At 46.5% G+C, this 19,580-nt stretch overlaps 1 protein-coding gene across 6 annotated transcripts in view; it reads left to right on the plus strand.

Moving 5' to 3' along the window:
- PRDM1 (PR/SET domain 1) overlaps positions 1-16,309 on the plus strand; it is a 102,425-nt gene extending 86,116 nt beyond the window's left edge. For all 6 annotated transcript variants that reach the window (XM_075087376.1, XM_075087374.1, XM_075087377.1 and 3 more), the window contains 4 exons: positions 3,089-3,341; positions 11,125-12,233; positions 12,538-12,666; positions 13,087-16,309. In XM_075087376.1, the coding sequence (XP_074943477.1) occupies positions 3,089-3,341; positions 11,125-12,233; positions 12,538-12,666; positions 13,087-13,662 (2,067 nt within the window). In that variant the 3' untranslated portion in view covers positions 13,663-16,309. The remainder of the gene's footprint in view (positions 1-3,088; positions 3,342-11,124; positions 12,234-12,537; positions 12,667-13,086) is intronic.
- Positions 16,310-19,580: the final 3,271 nt, after the last annotated feature.

The raw sequence follows: 19,580 nt of genomic DNA on the forward strand, positions 1-19,580 counted from the left end.
GGGGTGAACTAAGCCAAGTCAAAGCCTGGCTGTCTTGGATGTAGGGACTGTGTGGGTGGAGAGAGCAGGGGAGATGCACAGCCCTTCCCGGCTCTGTCTTCCGAAACGGATCGGTACTTGATTGTGTAAAGAAATAGTTCTGCTGCTTGCTGTAGGGACAGGTTATTTTGCATTTCTTCACAGTGGAAAGTCATTCTTGTTTACGCAAATGTCACGTATCCTTGATTTTTCCAGCTGTGAAGAAGCTGTGAAAGTACTGCATCATCTTTTACTCTGGAGTTATGATACATTTTTGACATTTTCCCCTGGGTTTTGAATAGAACTGCTGTAACACGGTGGGGGTGGTCTTCAGCATATATCATTCAAGACACAAACTTTTCTAGTCCACTTCAGAAAGTGTTAAAAGAGCAGCCCACAGATCTTAGTGAAGAGAAAAATACATTAATGGCAGACGAACGCTAGAGGTGGTGCCTAATTTGTACTCCGTAGTGTAACCTGGAAGGGAGCACCAGCTGATTTGTTTTCGCTTGGGAAGTCTGTGCTGGGGAATATGCTTCCAGCTTATCAGTTGACATAATCCTTAGTCTCCTTTACAGACCCATTATTAATTGCTAGAGAACATTCCTTCAGCCCCATCTCCTTCCATGGATTTGTTTTGCTGCCTTCTAGCCATTAGCTTGTGTGTAAATCAGTGGATTTGGGAGTATATCCAAGCCTCTGTGCCCAGGTGCCTGCCTGCCTTAGCAATATCCTGACCTCATATCCAGGTGAAACCCAGGGCAAGCACCAGCATTCCCCACACCCCTTTCTTCCTACCTAATTGCATAATTTTGGTTTTCTCAGATCACCTTTGTGCGATGCAATACAGCATTGCACAGGCAGTTATTTGCATGAATGTTTTTACAGAGCAGGCAACTGTTTCCACATTCATAAGGCTACAAAAATTTTTCTTTAAGCCAAATTTTTCGGGAGCTTGTGTCCAGGGTAGGAAGACTGGTATGCCGGCCCTAGCCCTGCCAGTTGCTAGTAAGATGGCAAACATTGGGAAGAGGGGCTGCTAACCATCTTGCAGGACTTCATTCATATATTGCAGCAAGAAAGATGACATCATTCCCATGATGTGACTTTAAGCCTTAATGCAGAGGGATCCTCAGAAATAATATCTTAGGAGCCATCTAAGCATCGTTAAATTCCCTGTTATAATCTCTTGATTCATTCAAGATACGCTGCTGCACTGAAAATGAATTCCTTCCTAGGGGTCTGAAACAGGCTTGCATATGCGAAGGAAATTGTGGGAGATAACTTCCCACATGTTATTAAAGGCATCCTGGGCTTGCTGGCAGGAGCGGGAACATCTGCTGCGCGCGCGGGGGGACGCTGCCTGCGCCTTGCCCGTGCACGAGGGGAGCAGGGCCGCCAGGGGCTGACGTCATTTCTGGGAACCGTGCCGTGACTCAGCACATCTGGTCTCGCCTTCCCCAGAATAGGTGGGAGCCTGGTGGGGCACCCTCGCCCCAGAGCCGGAACACGGTGACCCCAGTGGGGTGTCTTCGCCCTGGAGCACGGTGACCGGCAGCGTCCGTGGCCCTGCTGTGGGAGCCACGGAGGGATGGTTTGGGAAACGGCTGCAGGCGTCGAGCGCCGGAGCCCCGTGTTCCTGGAAGTTTGTGAGCCAGGGTGAGCAGAGAAACCCGAAGGCTCCTCTTGATGCAGCACAGCTCGCCCAGCTCCCTTCCATTTTCTCATAACAAACACACCGCAAAATCTCTCGCAAGCTGCTTTGATGAGGCCACATATATTTCCCCCTTCTCAGTTTACAGGAAGTTACTCTTAAAGAAAGTGATTCTGGTGTTTACGGCCCACGTTAAAGGGCCAGGCTGCCTTGCCTGTCTCCGCCGGCAGCTCTCTTGGGGAGATGAGAGGTCCTGGCTGGCCAGCGGGTGCTCGCAGGGTGTGCTGCCTGGCCAGGTACGCGTGAAACACAGTGGTGTGGACACAGAGGCAGGAACACACTGTGGAGTGTTTTCCTCCTGAGATAAGCTCTGTCCCCCCTTCGGAAAGGCATTTCCTGCTCAGCGAGGTACATAGCTGGTGCGAGCTGCTCTCACTTCAAGGTCTGGCTTTTGCCCCGTCATTTGTTTTGTGAAACCCAGGAACCCCATTTCATCCAGCGTGGAGCTTGTTCCTGCTGAAAGGGATGTGTCTTTAACAAACATCTCCTGGATTTTTCTTGGGTTTGTGTTTTTGGTTTTTGTTGTTTGTTTTTTTTTTTTTTTTTTAATAATTGTCTTATTCTTACCACTTTAAGGAACAGTAGCTCCTCTCAGTGACTGGGGCTTGTTTCCCCCCAAGCTGCTGAGCAGTTTTTAGATTCATGTTTTCTTTCATTTCTGCGGACAAGCCACAACGTGTCCCTTGATAGGAGAAGTGACTTGTCATCAGCTGGCCCCTCTCCAAGTCTTCGTTAAGTTACGGCAGGTGAAGTTCATCTTTGCCTCACCCAGCCTTTCTACAAAAGGACTACAGTCCATCTATGAGCAAGTGTTGCTTCAGGACTCGGGGGATGGGGGTGGGGGGGTGGAGGATGTTTGCATAGTTTAAACCTTTGGGCGGAGGTGGTAGGAAACTGCAAGTACAGAGGCCATAGAAAAAGGCGAGAAGACTCTGACGTAGCACAAGCCAGGTGACTCAAAGCATTAATGCAAGCATGCACTCAGACCTGCAGTCATTAGCATCGCCCACTTGTTGATCATTAGCACCAGGAAAAGGGCTCTAAGGTAGACTGTTCACGCAGGGAGAGTGCTCTGCATTTCGGATTTTGGGTCTGATTTGTCCATGCTAGCAGAGCCACAGAGGCTAAGCAGAAATGGAAGAGGTGACTGTGGACTTACCTTTCAATAAGCATCTCTCTTCTTAATGCAGAAGATACCATAGTTGGCAAGGGGGCGACCCAGCTTGAATTCTTACTTCAGTAATACCATCTTGTTTAAAAAAAAAAAAAAGCTTATCAATTTTCCCCTCTGGACTCTGTGCGCACGTGTGCGTATTGTGCATATATATATTCATAGGCACTTCCTCTCTATTCCAGATCTATTCAAGTGGCGAGCTTCACCACTTCATTGATGGATTTAATGAGGACAAGAGCAACTGGATGCGTTATGTAAATCCTGGCTACTCTGTTCAGGAACAGAACTTGGCTGCTTGCCAGAATGGAATGAACATCTACTTCTACACCATCAAGCCCATCCCTGCCAACCAAGAGCTGCTTGTGTGGTATTGCCGAGACTTTGCGGAGAGGCTGCACTATCCCTTCTCCAGAGAGCTGACAATGATGAACCTCAGTAAGTGGATTACAGTATAAACAAGGAATGCCAGTAATGTCTCTTCTGCCTATATGCTCTAATAATAAGTTGTATAATTATACAGCTGCATCATCTGTTGTGTCACAGTAGGTAGCTCGGAGTGGAAAAGACGAATTAAAAAACCCAGCACAACGGAATGAGTTCCCTGTGCCCATTCAAATGTAAACAGATTATAAAAAATCTGAACAGTTAGTGATTTACAATCTGAATCTTATCTGATGAAATTCTGGACAAACAACCTGAATATATCCTCTGCCTTCAGAACCATAGATGTTGGTTCACTCTCAGACTTCCCAAGTCCAGATCTTGTAGTGCGTTGCGCAAAAATCTGCTTCGATAGCATTTACGAAAGGCTGTCCCAGAGTGCTCCCAAAGGGCTGCCCTCACTGTACAAGGAAGTGGCCACATACCATGACTCTGCCTAGGTGTCTGACAAAACGCATGTTGACTGCATAATGCTCTTCGAGCCTTGCATCTGCACTTACTTATCTTATGGGAGCAAACCTCCTGTGGTCTTCTCATCTGGTTACTTGTTTTTTAAGCTCAGTGTATTTTGTCCCTGTTAATCGCAGCTTTCATTTTCTGTTCAAAAATAATAGTACTGGTAGCAGGGGAAGAGGTATTTCCAGGAGTCTACCTCTGTGTTCCTCTGTGGTTTCTGACCATTTCCAGCCTCAGCGCTTTACTCATAGCTTAATCACTGCCTAGCACCTCACCCAGAGCCCCTTGAAGAGACGGAGAGATTCTTGCTGACTTCTCATTCGACTCTCAGGCTGCTTCCCCTCCTGACAGCTGCTCTGAGATAGAGCAGAGCATTCTTTTGTCCTTCTGCCAGCTCCTACGCTGAAATTTGAAGGAAAAATTGCATGCAGGTTTTTTTTATAAAAAGGGCCATTTGCTGTTATTTGGCAACAAATAATGGGTTATAAAATATCAGTGTTACTTTGGGGATCATTAGAGCTAAAAAGTAACCCCGCATCATGAAAATGATGTCACACATTCAGATTAATCAGAAGTACAGCTATCCTCCATGGATGTCATCCTTTCACCAGTTTTTGGTCTTTCCCTACTATATGTAACAAATTATAGAAGAAAATTTGCTTTCTCTTAATGGCAGAGGGAAGAGAGGGAGGGGATGTCCTATGCTGCTATATTCCGTATTCAAAAAAAAAACCACCTCACTGATTCTGTCATCTTTGTGCGTATATAATTTCACCACTTGCTGTGCAGTTTTATTTCCTGATAAGATGAACTGTTGGCTTTTCGGTGGGACCTGCAGGTGGGATGAGACAACAGCATTAAGGGTTTCTGGGGATGAGGAGTTTGCAAAGATCTGGCCAGACACATTTGGCCGCTAGCTAGGAGGATACACAAACGCAGCCTCAGTTTCCTGCATCTGCTGGCATCTTAGGTCGCCTTGCAGAAGTAGCGAGGAATGTATTTGTGAAGTGTCAATTAATTACCTCATTACTCTTACTCGGGTTGAAACTGGGGGTGACTGGGCACACGCAGAATCATAGTAAAAGTAAGCTCGACGTGTGGATTTAAAGAGGCAGGATCTTGAGCAACAATTGTGTAGTTCAGCCTTAACATTCGAAAGAGCAATCTTTCTAGCTGCTGAGATCGAAATATACTTTCTTCTTTTTAAAGATACCTCTGTTTAAACCATTTAGATATTTTATGTTAGTCCCTTCCACCTAAAGAAAATAGCATTTCAGAAACATGGGAAAAAAGCTCCCTTTTTTATTTTTTTATCTTTTCCCCTTACCTTTGTGTCAAGCACATTCAAGCCTAAGGCCTGCAGTTAGGCCAGAAACCCTACAGGTACCATAAGGGTTGAGGTTTTCAAAGTTTCAGTGCCCTTTCTTGAAAAGTCCAGAAAAAAATCCAGAGGTTTCCCAAAGACACTTATTTGTTGAAGGCCCTGTAGCAACAGAGTGAGCGGGGATGGTTTTCCCAGCATTAGTACTGGAACCAGATCAGTTTAAAGCGAATGTCAGCATTGTTCAGTTTTCTTCTTTCCCTTCCTCTCAGGCCACTTCTAGCTAAATCTAAAATTAGCAAACATCCTGCTGCCTCTCTAGCGCAAGCCTGGCCAAAGTGTCCTCACACTGCGTTTATCTCTGCGTACAGGGCAGAAGGTTCGTCCCCAGATAGCTGGCATCCTGCACCTGCGGCAGACTGGGGGGCTTTGCCCCATCAAAACATCTTAACACAGTCTTCCTTGGGGGCACCCCCCAACAGTCACCTCCTTTGCCTGCTAGAAAGTTTGGAAAGCCCTCTTCAGCCAAATGGATCACAAATAATTGGGTGTTTAAAGTGGCACGGCTTCCCTCAGAGAAGCAGGCGAGCATCACTGCCTCTCCCAGCTCCTGGCTGCTGGTTTTAGTACCCTCTGAGGAAGAGGAGGGAAAGTCGGGGTCCAGGTCCCACTGCAGGCTGAAGTCAGGGCTCCCTCCCGCTGGGACGTGCGCCCGGGTGAGTGTGCAGCACTGCCAGCCCACGGCTGTGGTGTGTTGCACCCAGCTCCCTCCCTCCACCGCATCTTGGGCGTGCAGATCATGCCAGCGCCCGCGGGAGGCTTTGGAAGAGCTGTGCCTTGGCTGGTTGCCTGGTCGGCACAGGAGAGGCCATCTGCGACACACACCTACGGAGAGCTTCCAGCGCGGCCTCAGTCTTGCCAACTTAAAATATAGGCAGCTGCTTTAGGTGCCTCAGGGGTTTGGGGATCGCGGTCTTGAAGTTCAGCACCTCAGTTCCTCTTTAAGCACCCGAGCGGGATGGGCCTCTGGGGAAAAATGTATCAGAGAATTTCTCTGGTTTTATTTCCTGTAATTAGTGGCCTCAAAAATGAGAGAACCACCACTTTAGAGCATAAATATATTTACACATCCACATAACAGCTACTTGTCTCTGAACAGCAAAGTTTCAAATTAAAGGTAACTTCTCCAGCGTTAGTTCATTTGTGCCGTAGAAGGAAAGCACCCAGATTCAAGATATCAATTAGGCATTTACTTAGTTATGGGTTTAACCCTGTCCTCTGTATTTTCTTGAATTGGGGCCTTTGACCCAGTCCTTCAGATGCTGAAGCACACACCTACCTTCACGGCCGTGATTAGCTCTGAGTGGAGCTGCATAACTTCGAGTGGATGTTGAAGTGCCTGCAGGGAGTTGCACAACAGTGGTAGAGCCAAGACTCCGCATTATCCCAGCAGTGGAAGCTCAGTCTCGTTTCGAATGATCTCCTTCTCCTTCCTGCCTGTTTTGAGGCCACTGATGTTGTTTCCTATCAAGATGTGAGATATGTCACCTTCGGATGGTGCCGTTGTCCAGTAAATGGTTCTAAGTGCGATGGCACAAGATTTCTATATTCGGCTGGCCAAAAAATAATTTTCAGTGATTTGTTAAATGTGCTTAACCTCATTCAGCTGGGACTTCAGATTGATTTTTAGTCTGTGATATTTTATTTTTGGACTAGCGAACAGACCGAGGAAATTTGCTTCGAGGTCCCACATAGTTTAGCATTTCATTCCTATCATCATACGAAGATTATTTTGCGATGGAGGGTGGAGAGGCTAACAGTTTAAAAAAAAAAAAAATTCAAAACCCCAAACAATTGCATTGACTCAGGACGTGACTATTTGATAATAATATTCATGTATTGCAATCATATGATGCAACTTCCTGCTGCTCATGTCCATGTTTGTCGCCTCAGTCAAGTACGGGCAGGTGACATCTTTTGGTCAACCTTCAGGAAAAAAGTTTGAGTCGGGGGGGAGACGGTTTGCGTATCTACAAAACATTTGGCAATCTCTGTTTCATTAACAGGTTTAATGAGGTAGTTTTGAAAATCTTTTGGGATTCTATGAAGATTAACTTTTTAATGCTGTTTCTTAAATGTGGTTTATTCTTTCCTTCTTCCTGCTGGCCCTGACACGCTGGCCATTAGCTAAGCCGTGCTGCTTGCTTTCCCTTTTGTTTATGGGCAGTTTCACTTTCTGGTTTTGAAGCTTTTCTGCTTGGGTTGAGAGGAAACATCTGCACTTGCTTAAAAAAATGCCTCCTGGAATCTTCAAAAGGGCTCAGGAAAATGATTTTGAAATGAAATGAAAGGTTGTCTTCACAAAACCAGAATTGGGGGGCTAAAGTTGACTTAATATTGAGGATTATTTGAAGGCTTTCTGAAAGAACTTCTCTGAGCAAAATGTTTTCAAAGGCATGTCACCCTGCCTTGGACACATTTAGAAAACAGATGATCAAATTATATACTTCTAGATGTTGGTCTCCATTCTCATTTTGAGTGGAAACACTCTTTGTTTTGCCTGCTTCACAACTTCGAGGTTCTCTTTCTACTAGCAAAAGAGGTGCTTAATTTAGATCGAAAATGTGAATCGGCATAATTAGGCTCCACCGCTCAAAGTGTTCAGTACCATCTCACTCCTGAAATTACTATTGAAAGTACTGTCTGCCTACAACCGTTTTCCAAGTTTTTAGAAAAAACAGATCATTGTTCTTACGAAGTCTTTCTCGGGCTACAGATCGGAGCCCAAGAAACGAGAGCAAAGCCTACAGCGGTGCAGCAGTCTGTAGCTGGAACACCCACACTGGAGTGACTTCAGGCAGCCCCTCCGCTCAAGTTTTATTAGTACTTAAAAAGTAACAGGAGTTTTGTCCCTTTTCCTCTTGCACGCACTCACTGATCTCAGATCTGAGCAAATAATCTGTTGACCTCAGTGAGAAGTGGATCAGGCTCCTAAAGAGGCACGTCTGGGTTTTTTTCTTTCTTCCCCCCCTCTCAGATCAGTAACTTACAAATGCAGCTGCACCGTTCTTGTTTTGTCATGAACCTCTTTTCTGTGTGTCTCTCTGACCACAGAAACTAGACAGATCTTGGAAGAGTATGTGCCTATATTTAGTGTGTATACACGTATATGGGGGTGGGAGGGAGAAATGTATTTCAAGAGTGAGAGAGAGACGTTGTGATCAGTAAGAACTTAAATCTAAAATCACAAGTTAAAAACAAATAATGTTTGTAAGAAATATATCTCCTTGACTTTGAAGTGTGGCTCCTTTAAGAGCAACAAGAAAGGTTGTAAACCTCTCAGTCAGTTTCAGTCCTGGTTTAAATCCACGTCCAGTATAAAACATAAGAACCTCTCCTTGGCCCCTTCTCTTATTTTACACGGTGCTGACACGCTTGTTTATGTTTTGATCTCTCTGGTGTTCCCAAGTGTCCCTTGTGCTCAGGTAATAGGGGAAAAAGCCAAGAAGGGTTTTATGGATCAAAGATAGCTTGCAAACTAATGAGAGCTGTCACAGTTAGACGTGGAAAATAATCTTTAAATATTTCAACTTCTGTCTACACATGGAAATTAGTAGGAGGGGTGGCTTTACCGGGAACCTCGAAGGGAAGGAAAGAACCACTATCTTTAGTCTGTCAAGTGGGGACGCGGGCCTGTTGCACAAAGAAAGTTACATTCTCAGTGTGAGCTTCCTTTCTGTCACTCACGGACTTGCTCCGCCACATAAGGCACGTATGTCCCCACCCTGACGTTTAACCTTGTGACAGTAGGAGCCATTCCTCCAGCTGAAGTGGCCCTGGTTTCTCTATTACTTTTCCAGCAGCGCCAGCACTTCTCCTTCCTCTTGCCCTCCCCCCGTATGTTTTTTTTTTGTTGTTTAAAAGAGAAAAGTGTCAATTTGAACTTCCTGCTCAGCAGACCCTGCTGAGAAACTGATATGGGGCTGATAAGGTAGTATTTATTTATTTTTTTTCTGCTGCAAGGCTTCACAAGTCCTGCTCCCCACCCCTGGCCCAGCTTTCAATACTTCCCGGTCTCGATACTTCCCGAGGCTGATAGCGTCGCCGGGAATGTTTCCTCTGAGGCACTGGCGTGGTGATAGGCAGCTGATGAGAAGATGTAGATAATATTATCCACAGTGCCATTGTGGAGCTTCTTGAACCTAGGAGGACCTCTGTGTTATACCCAAAAATCTGGGTGGACATTTAGAAAATGAGTTGCCAGTCCATGAGTACAGAAAAAATGACAAAAGAAAGTAGGTGATTTTTAATGCCAGATGAAACAGCACACTCTTAATTTATTTTTGAAACAGCCCTGTATTAAACTGTAACATCAAGAGAAGATTGGGAAGCTGTCTGCGCACTTACGTGTGTACGTGCTTGCTTTACAGCATGCCCTATGTTTTATCATAAATATTTTAATTGAACATAACTGTATTCAACTGCATTTCATCGCAGCTTGAAAATACACACACTGCCCACATATCTCAAAATAAATTTGCTTGCTATGAGTCTCATGCCATTTGAAAGAGGATGCTACTGTAAAAGTGGGTTGCTGTGAGTAGGAGCATGCTTTGAAAACAGCTGTTTTCTTGGGTACATTTAATTAATGGCTGTTTCGTTGCCTTTTAGGGTAATGTTGCCAAATGATAGATTCCGTCAGAGTAGTGAATAGCGAAGCAGAGAATCCGTGTTGAAAGCAGCGTGGTCATTGCCTGTTCCCATCTTCCTCGCTGCTCCTCCAAAAATAAGAAACAACTGTTTCTCACCCCAGTTAGTGAAGCAAGAACAGTCAGTCACAAAAGTAGAAATTTGGCTAAAGGGCTGCGATACTTTTGAGTCACATACCTATCGGCGTTGACTGGTACCTCCTGATGGAAAACCTTGCACATAACTAACCACGAATATGAAACCTTCTTGTAGTTTTTCCCCTATAAGAAAATATCTTACAAGTCATCATTTCTAGATTATATAACTATTAACTTTGGGAGATTAGATAAAAGCAGACTGCTTTTTCTGTTGGAAGACATCTTTCAGTGTACTGTTTATATTATATTACGTCCAGATAACAAGGTAGAGTCTTTGAATGCAAATAAACAGTGTATGCGCCTAACAGTGTGTGCAGTGGATGCTAGCTCCTATTTCCTTCTAAATGCGTATTTCTTTTGCCGCCCCCCCCTCCCCCCCCGCCTTTCTTAAAGTACATTTCAACTTAAGCTGGAGCCAACCAGTCTTGCTTTCTTTTGCTTTGCTTCAGCATTTTTTTTATAAAGTACAGCTGTAAGCAGAGGAGTTTTGCATAGACTGAATGCCACAGAAATCTGCAGTAAATAGTCTGCTTTGTTGTAGATGTTCCTAAGCAGTATATTTAATGAGTAATGATCTGTTTACTGATGGAGAGTACCTTCTCTTTGAAGAAGGCTTTCATCCTAGCCAGCCATGGGTTTTTTGGTACTGTAAGTAATTGAACTGGCTGGTGAAGTGACTGCTGTGGTTTGGCAAAAGCCTTGTCACGCCTTGTTATTTTACTCAGGAACATTTCTGGGAGCTTGGGTTCTGCAAAGTCCTTGCGTTAAACCTGTACTGTGAACAAGTGCTTGTTACCACATTTATTAGAAATGCTGCTTAAATAGACGTTCAACAGCGAAGCTAGTCAAATTCAAGGGGAAAGAAAGGTGAAATCAGTTTGCCAAGTGGAGACTAGCACCCTGCAAATGAATCATCATCCAGATCTCTATGTACTGGCTGATGTCCCTTAAATTAACAATGCTTTTTATTAACACTTAATACCAGCAGGCATTTCTTCATGCAGAAATTAGTATTTTTGGCGAGTTAAATGATTGCTCATCTCCGAGAGCGGCCCTTCCTTCCCACTAAACTTGCAGGAGTTAGACTGTGTTTTGAAAAGAGATCATGGCCGTGGCGTATCTAAATAATTATTACGTTGTCTTTGAATTTCAGCACAAACCCACGTTAATCCAAAGCAGCACAGTGCTGATAAAGATGAGCTCTGTCAGAAAAGCATCCCAAAGAAGGAGCACAGCGTGAAAGAAATCCTGAAAATGGAGTCCAATCCTCCGAAAGGAAAAGATTTCTTCCAGACCACCATTTCACCAGTTACTCCAGAAAAAGACTTGGATGATTTGCGTAAGAACTATAGCCCGGAGAGGTGTTTCTTCCCTCGAGTTGTCTACCCGATCCGACCTCACATTCCAGAAGACTATCTGAAAGCTTCCTTAGCGTATGGGCTGGACAGACCCAGCTACATTACTCACTCGCCCATACAGACGTCTACTACACCGAGTCCTTCTGGGAGGAGCAGCCCAGACCAAAGTTTAAAAAGTTCCAGCCCTCACAGCAGTCCAGGGGTCACGGTTTCGCCTCTGGCACCTACTTCCCAAGAGCACAGAGAGCCGTACTCTTACTTGAACGGATCGTACGGCTCAGAAGGATTGGGGTCTTATCCTGGATACGCGCCCCCCGGCCACCTTCCACCTGCCTTTCTACCATCCTATAACCCCCACTACCCCAAATTCCTGTTACCTCCATTCAATATGAGCTGTAATAACCTGAGCGCTTTGAACAATATCAATGGCATCAACAATTTCAATCTCTTCCCAAGGATGTATCCTCTGTATGGCAACCTGCTCACTGGAGGTAGCCTTTCCCACCACGTGTTGAACCCTGCCACTCTCCCCAGTTCATTGCCCAGTGAAGGAGGCCGTCGATTGCTGCAGCCTGATCATCCAAGAGACTTCCTCATACCAGCACCTAACAGTGCCTTCTCTATCACGGGCGCTGCCGCCAGCATGAAGGACAAGCCGTGCAGCCCCACCAGCGGGTCACCCACAGCTGGTACAGCAGCCAGTTCAGAACACATAATGCAACCTAAACCTACCTCAGTGGTGTTGGCTGCCACCGGCAGTGAAGAAGCCATGAATCTCATTAAAAGCAAGAGGAATGTGACCGGTTACAAAACCCTCCCATACCCACTGAAGAAGCAGAATGGGAAGATCAAGTACGAATGCAACGTTTGCTCCAAGACATTTGGCCAGCTCTCCAATCTGAAGGTAAGCAGGGGAGAGTAAGACACGAGCCTTCTAGGAAGGCTCTGGTTTCTCCCTCTCTAGCAAGAGTAGGGACAGGCCTCTCTTGCTCGTTAGGTTGTTCATCAGTCTGGGCTTAATACAGTACCCCCACCCAGCAAGACAGCGTGGTTGTAAAGGCGGTGTTTTAATACTGACGCCACCTAATTAACTAGATAACATTGTATTTTGGCAACGGGAGTCTTCCGCTAACTTTGGGAAACATCTGAAAGTACTTTCGTTGCAGTACTGGAAATGGCAAATTGTTAATTGCTTTGTTTCTCCCTAGGTGCACCTCCGAGTACACAGCGGAGAGAGACCGTTTAAATGCCAGACTTGCAATAAAGGCTTCACGCAGCTGGCTCACCTCCAGAAGCACTATCTGGTACACACGGGAGAAAAACCCCACGAGTGTCAGGTAGGTGGTGTGCCACAGAGACGACTCCCCTTGGAGGCCGAAGGGACGGCAGGGCCCGCCCGCACCTCATGTGGAAAGGGCTGCGCGACAAACCCTCGGCCGCTTGGGGCTGGAGTCCGTATCGCAGCCGTTTCCAGCCCTGGTGCAGCAGCATCTGTGAGGCAGCAGGGTTGCCTTTAGTCTGCTAGAGCAACAGCTGCCTGATAGAGCTTTGCTGTCAGCCATACTCAAAATGCTCTTCAGCAGTTTTTAAATAAAAAAAGGCGGGGATTTTTTTTCCCCTTGTGAGAAAGTGTGAAGATATAAAAAGCTGCTGCTTCATCCTGCCGTCTCCTCCTAGGTGTCTGTGATTTAAACCATAAAATCCCCTCCCACTCATTCACTGTTTCTCTGCCACCCCCCACCCTCCCCCCACGTTAGGTTTGTCACAAGCGGTTCAGCAGCACCAGCAATCTCAAAACGCACCTGCGGCTCCACTCCGGAGAGAAGCCTTACCAGTGCAAGCTCTGCCCGGCCAAATTCACCCAGTTCGTGCACCTGAAGCTGCACAAGCGTCTCCACACCCGGGAGCGTCCCCACAAATGCATCCACTGCCACAAGAGCTACATTCACCTCTGCAGCCTCCAGGTCCACCTGAAGGGCAACTGCCCCGTCGCCCCCGCCTCTGGCCTCTCCACGGAGGACCTGAATCGCATCAACGAGGAGATCGAGAAGTTCGACATCAGTGACAATGCCGACAAGTTGGAAGAAGTGGAGGACAATATTGACCTAACATCGATCGTGGAGAAGGATATACTGACCATGCTCAGGAGGGAGATGGAAGGAGCTAATCTGAAAGTATCTTTGCAGAGGAACCTGGGAAACGGACTTATCTCCTCAGGATGCAACCTTTATGAGTCGTCAGATATGTCAATTATGAAGTTGCCTCACGGTCACCCACTACCTCTGTTACCTGTAAAGGTCAAGCAAGAAACAGTTGAACCAATGGACCCTTAAGACTTTTTGGCAAAGTGATTTTTTCTTGTTTTTTTTGGTTTTTTTTTATTTATGACTTGGCAAGTCAGGGTGCCTGTAGCAGTTGCTTGTACATAGTGTCAATGCTGCAAAGCAATCTTGGCTTACAGTAGTTTCCCTACGCTCTCCAGCTGAAAGAAGGAACTCCAAAGTTACTGTTTTCTCAGGGCATAAAAAGAGGCAAAGGACTGTGCGTTGCCTCGCCAGTTACTAAAAGACAATCATCTATCCATAATTATTTTTTCAATGATAGTACTTCATAATTTATTATGCAATTAATCATTCTAAAAGCAATAATTAGGAAAATGTTTACAATGACTGGAAAATTCATTGTAATTTTTACTTTAAATGTTTTTATTTTTTGTTTTATGGCCATTCTTTGTAGATATTTTTTCTGCACATCTGTTTTAAGAACCTAAGATTGGGGTTTCAGTAAATGTCTTCTATGTACCGGTGTCTTTTAAACAAATGTGGGTTTTTTTGTATTGCCAGAGTTGGACGCTTGACATAACAGAATCCTCCATGCGTTGGTTTGAAAAAGATGCTGTGTCCTTTGATGTGCAAATCACCCCACTGGGAATTGAAAAGGGAAAAAAAAACCAAACCCCAGAGTGGCAGGGAAGAAACCGCTACCCCGGCCTCTCGGGGTGGGGGGCGGGAGAGAGGTTCTTCTACCTGCAGCTCTCCCCGGAACAGATGTGGCACAGCGAGCACCTGCCTGCCACGGACGGTACCGCAGGGTTTTAGAGAACAGCTCTGGCCCCACACGTTGTCGTGTAACTTTTATGACCAAAGGAATGCGTCGGCTCCAAGTGGCTCTTCCAAAACAAAATCTCACTTACATTCTTTTGTTTCCAAAAGCAGTTTAAAAGCAAACACACAAATATTCTTGATATTCTGCCTAAAAGGAGGTTTTTGGCAGACTTCTTTCTTCTTCCTTTTTTTTTTTTTTTTTTTGGCCAGAGCCTTCCCGGGATTAAAAAAAAAAAAAAAAGATATTCAGACTCCCTGAGAAAGAAGGGGTTCGGTTTTACTTGTATTTTCCTCTCCCACTTTGCCTGGGTAGAAGTGGGGAACAAAGTCCTTTCCTGGCACATACTTTACATACTTTTTTTTTCCCCCCCTTCCTTCCTCTACGACTCAGCTTTTTCTCAGTATTTGTGTTTGTACATTTTGTGGTTAATTTAATTAAAGAAGAAAAGGGCATTGCAAAGTTGTTGAACAACAATTACCTCAGTGCTTGTGTCCAGTGGTGCAGACAATGCTGTTTTATCTAAATGCTTTGCTACTTTAGAGAAGAAACCAAAATGTGCACAGGGAAAGATAGAATGCACGTCCTTTTATCTTTTTGTTTTGCTAAGCCCAAAGATGATATGGTGACGTTTGAGGTGTAGCAAAGAATACATGTATATTTATAGATATATTTATACCACTATACTATATATGTATATGTATATATATTTATACCACTTAAGTTGTGAGCCAAACCATGTAATAAAACCTATTTTTCATCTAAGTGTGAAAATCAAATGTTATCCAGTTTTGCATACTACCAATGACCTCGAAACCAGAAGGTTGTACCAAGGCGCTCACCGCTTGCAAGCGCGCACATGCAGCTCTCCAGGCAAAGCCCGAATTCACAAGTGCCGGCCGTGAGTGGCGGCGCGGCCCCCACGCGGGGCGCCTCGGTGAAGTCGCCGGGAACAGCGCCGTTTGCAGGCCGGGGGCCGGCGGCCCCCCGCGCTCCCGGCAGCCTGTCCTGGGGGGAAGGAGGCGGGTGGTCAGTGAGCAAACAGCCAGACAACGGAGCTGAAGGAACTTGAAGCCGAACGATGACCCGTGTGTGGTGCGTTCACAGAACACAGCGAAGGGCAGGATGGAGGTTAGTTGGGATGAGCCCCCGGTCTCGTCCTGCCCTGCCATCAACGAGTTGCACGGGCAACTCACGTAAATCTAAGTAGCATTATTACACACCTCCCCTCCACGTATACCCTCTTTTTGTCTGGTTACGTTCTTGCAAGTTTTAATACAGCCCACTTCAGCAATCCAGGAAGGATTCGGTGATCTTTTTCTCAGCAAACTTCATTTTAATGCCTTCTGTTAAAAAAAAAAAAAAAAAAAAAAGGATCCTGAAATGCAAGTCTCTCGACACAGCTTTTGAAGGACTACAGTTCGTTACATTTCCACTCCTGCAAATTGTGAGGCTGACATGTTTTAAATGTAGCAATAGGTCATAAATATAGTACGTACTTGTAGGATAAACCAAAGTATCACTACTCTGTCACTGGACACACACTTTTCCTATTATTTGCCTGTAGTGCGTTCTTGTATTTGATACAAATTTTACAATTTATATGCATCAGCTTTAAGAATTGTTACTTCTCTTTACTGTTTCCCCCTTTCCTTAGAAGTTTTACATGTGAATGTAGCAACAATCAACAGTGTTTTGGGGTTTGGTTTGGTGTTTTTTTTTTTTTTTTTTGTCTCTCTTAAGAAAGACTCTGACCAAAGTTAACAGGCTTTTTACTTTGCTAGAACAACGAACTATCATATGTTTACGTATTGGTTTACATCATTATTTATGTGCAAATTGTCAAATGTAAATTAAATATAAGTGTTCATTGCTTTACTGACGCTTCCCTTGTCTTCAATCTCTCGGCACCGGCTGCGGGGCGCCTTCCCCTCCCAGCTGCGCACAGGCGCTACGCTGAGGGCGACGATGGCTCCAGCAATGCCAGCTTCTGCCTTTGTGGGCTCCGGTTTTCTGTGACTGAAAGTTCCAAAAAACAATGCCGGAGCCGAATATCCCGCCTTTGTTAATTACACCGCGCTCTCACTTTCAGCCAATACCTTAAAAAAAAGAGGGATTTTATTTAAAAAAAAAAACAACCCACAATTTTTAGTGTTTCAATGGAAATACTTGAATGCTCTATGCCTTGCAGATATGTGACCAGGGTTCTCATTTACATTTTTCCAAATGATTGTCATTTCTGGCCCGAAACCCTAACCGCTGGGACCACAATGACACACTCAAAAATGTCAGTGTGAGACCACTTAGCCCTGTATCACCGGGGTGGGAACTGCATTCAAAACAAACGTGGATCTGGTCTTGCTGCTCACAGATGAGACGCGAATGCGAACTAAATCCAGGCGGCGGGCGCGTGCCCGTTCCCCCACCGCCACCTCAGCCAAAAAGTAACACCAGGCCAGGATGCCCCAGAAAAAACTAATTCGCCATTTGCTACATCCATCGTTTACCCTGAGATCTAAACCAGAGAGGCCATGTGCTGCCCTGCCCTACCTGAACGTTCAAGAAATAATGTTCCTGCTCATATTGAGACACTCAGCGCCGCATGATGTTTTTAAAAGTATTTCACTGTCCTCTTAAAAAATTCATTTAAACATCTGTCTCAAGAATTTGAAATACTGCCAACACCGAACTGTGGAGTTAAGAAAACCAGAGCACTGTTGTCATAAACGTGCCAAATGCAGCATGTTATAGTCCTATATTCGACAGAGCTATTGCTGTAATAATTTAAAAAAAAAAAAAAACACACCGTAGGATAACCGTTACCGCCATAAATCATACTTCATTACTTGGCAAAGCATTACGTTGCGCTGGAGAGTTATGTCCTGGGGACACTTGTAAGCTTTAGAAGATGTTTAATAAAACACATTACATAAAAAGACAATGCACGTTATAGATCACAGCCTCGCGAGGCCGAGCCCGGCAGCTGCTGCGTTGGTTTCTGGCAGCCCCCAAGCTGGTTGGAAGCCGCCAAAGGTGCGTCTTGCGACCAGAAATACAGCAGGTTTCAGCCGTGGCAACACCACCACTACCAGGTCGGCTCACCGCAACAGCGGTAGCAAGGTGCGGGGCTGGACGGGGGGAAAAACTCGTCCACATGCTCCCAGCAGAGAGCCATGGGCTGCCTGCGGGTGGGCCGGGTGCCCACCTTGCCACCCTCGGCACGAGGATTTTGGGGGACCAGCCATTATGTGGCCGGGAAGGTGATGTGCACTTTCCTCCCATGACTTTGCCAGCTGAGCCGCTTTGCCACTGGACAGGAGGGGCAAACTAAAGCTGAGATGGCCTCAAACACAGGTTTAAGGAGGATCCTGTCCTTCTGGATGGTTTGTAACAACCCATGTCTCAGCTGGGTGCTGGGGAGACACCGCTAATTCCCAGCATGGACAATTACAATCTTGAGGTCAAAAATGGAAAACGTGACTCACCGAGGGGGTATGAGCCCTTCGGGTTCAAATAAGCAGCTGCCGGTGCACGGCGGCATCCCAACACGTGCTGTGGCCGCGCTTCATGCAGGATGAGGCCCAAAACCTTTGCTGTCATTCAGAGGCGTTACGTTAGAGTGAGGGAAGTAGTCGTGGCTGTAATTAAAGGCAGCCAGGAAACACTTGGCTAATTACTGCGTGCACCAGGGCTGAGTGGATGTGGTGAGGCTGAGGAATGCGCCTGTCACGGGGCAGGTATCCGAAAAACACAAGTAATCACAGTGGCCTAAGAAAAACTCACTGACGGCATCAAGGTAGCCCCCTGGCACAGAGGCAGAGGTCTCCCTCCTCCGCGCAGGGTCAGGGCAGACTGGCAGGGAGAAGGCAGCTGCCTGGGCTGGGATGCGGGGGGCACAGATGGAAATTTGGGCGACTTCAGCACTAACCAGTCCTGCCTGAACAGCAGGAAAACATGACTTTTTGTCAAAGATGCGACGCTTCCCAAAAATACAGGCGTTTAATTTTTCATCGGATGCTGAAAAAGGGCCATCCTGCAACCAGCAACACCTGGAGGTGCTGGCAACTAGCACGTTGGCACACCCAGCCAGGCCATGTTTTCAGCAACTGCAGGCAATAGCTGAGGGCCCACAAGTGGCCGACACGCTGCAGGCCTTTGCTTTCACTTGTTCTTGAAGGAGATTGGGAACACCGGTGGAAAGGGAAGGCGAGGAGACCTGCTAATTCTCACTGAGACCCTGCTGCCTTGGTGACTACTTCGGCTGCAAAGTCATATTCTTGTCCTATGCTAGAGTGATCAGTGGTCAATTGCTTAGAGGTGCATGCAAGCAGACATCACCTCTGCTCATCTGCTTCAAAGCCAAGCCTCCATACCCCCACCATGAAAGCTTGCAGCTTGGCACAAGTTGAATGGCTAAGCCCAGCACAGGGGAAGTAAGGTGATGCTTTCCTTGGCACGCATGCTCCAGGCAGCACGGGCTCAGCTGCCTTGGGCCGTTCAGCTCTGCAAACTTCAGCCCGTGTGAGCTCACCTAGCAAAGGCACCAGAAACATAGCCAGGGCGCTTGAAGTGTTGTCGCTCATCCCATACTAATGTTGTCCTGCCACTTGCTACAAAATTAACCCCCCACACCCTCTCATAGGGCAGGGCAGGGCAGTGCAGCCCCATGTGCCAGCCAAAGCCCAGCACCTGAACACGAGAGCTAAGCCAGGGCCTTGAGCAAAAGCCCAGCAGCGGGATGAGGAGCTGTGGTCACTGGGTGAGTGGCATGCAGCCCTGGGAGGAGACCCTCCGCAGCAGGGACCCCCACAGCTGGCAGGGAGGAAACTCCAGCACAGGGCACACGTCAAATTCTGCTCCTTTGTGATGCCAGGCCTTGGGGCAGAAACCTGTGCCCAGAGCACAGGGATGGGCAGCGCTGGTGTGTGAATTGGGCAGAGAACCCTAAAAAGAGATGCTTGCCCCTGCCGGAAAAGGGAGGTGGGCACTTAGAGCTCTCCCTGCCTGGCAAGCTGGTGGCCAGGCACCTTGGTGGCACATGGGCTCAGTGGCCCTTCCCTCCTCCTCCTCCCTGGCTGCGCGCAGGGAGATGGTTGGGATGCCAAACCACTTAGGTAGGTGTGACCAAATAGCCCTACTGAAGGGAACC

The sequence above is a fragment of the Phalacrocorax aristotelis genome, chromosome 3, assembly GCF_949628215.1.
Source record: "Phalacrocorax aristotelis chromosome 3, bGulAri2.1, whole genome shotgun sequence".
Lineage (NCBI taxonomy): Eukaryota > Metazoa > Chordata > Aves > Suliformes > Phalacrocoracidae > Phalacrocorax > Phalacrocorax aristotelis.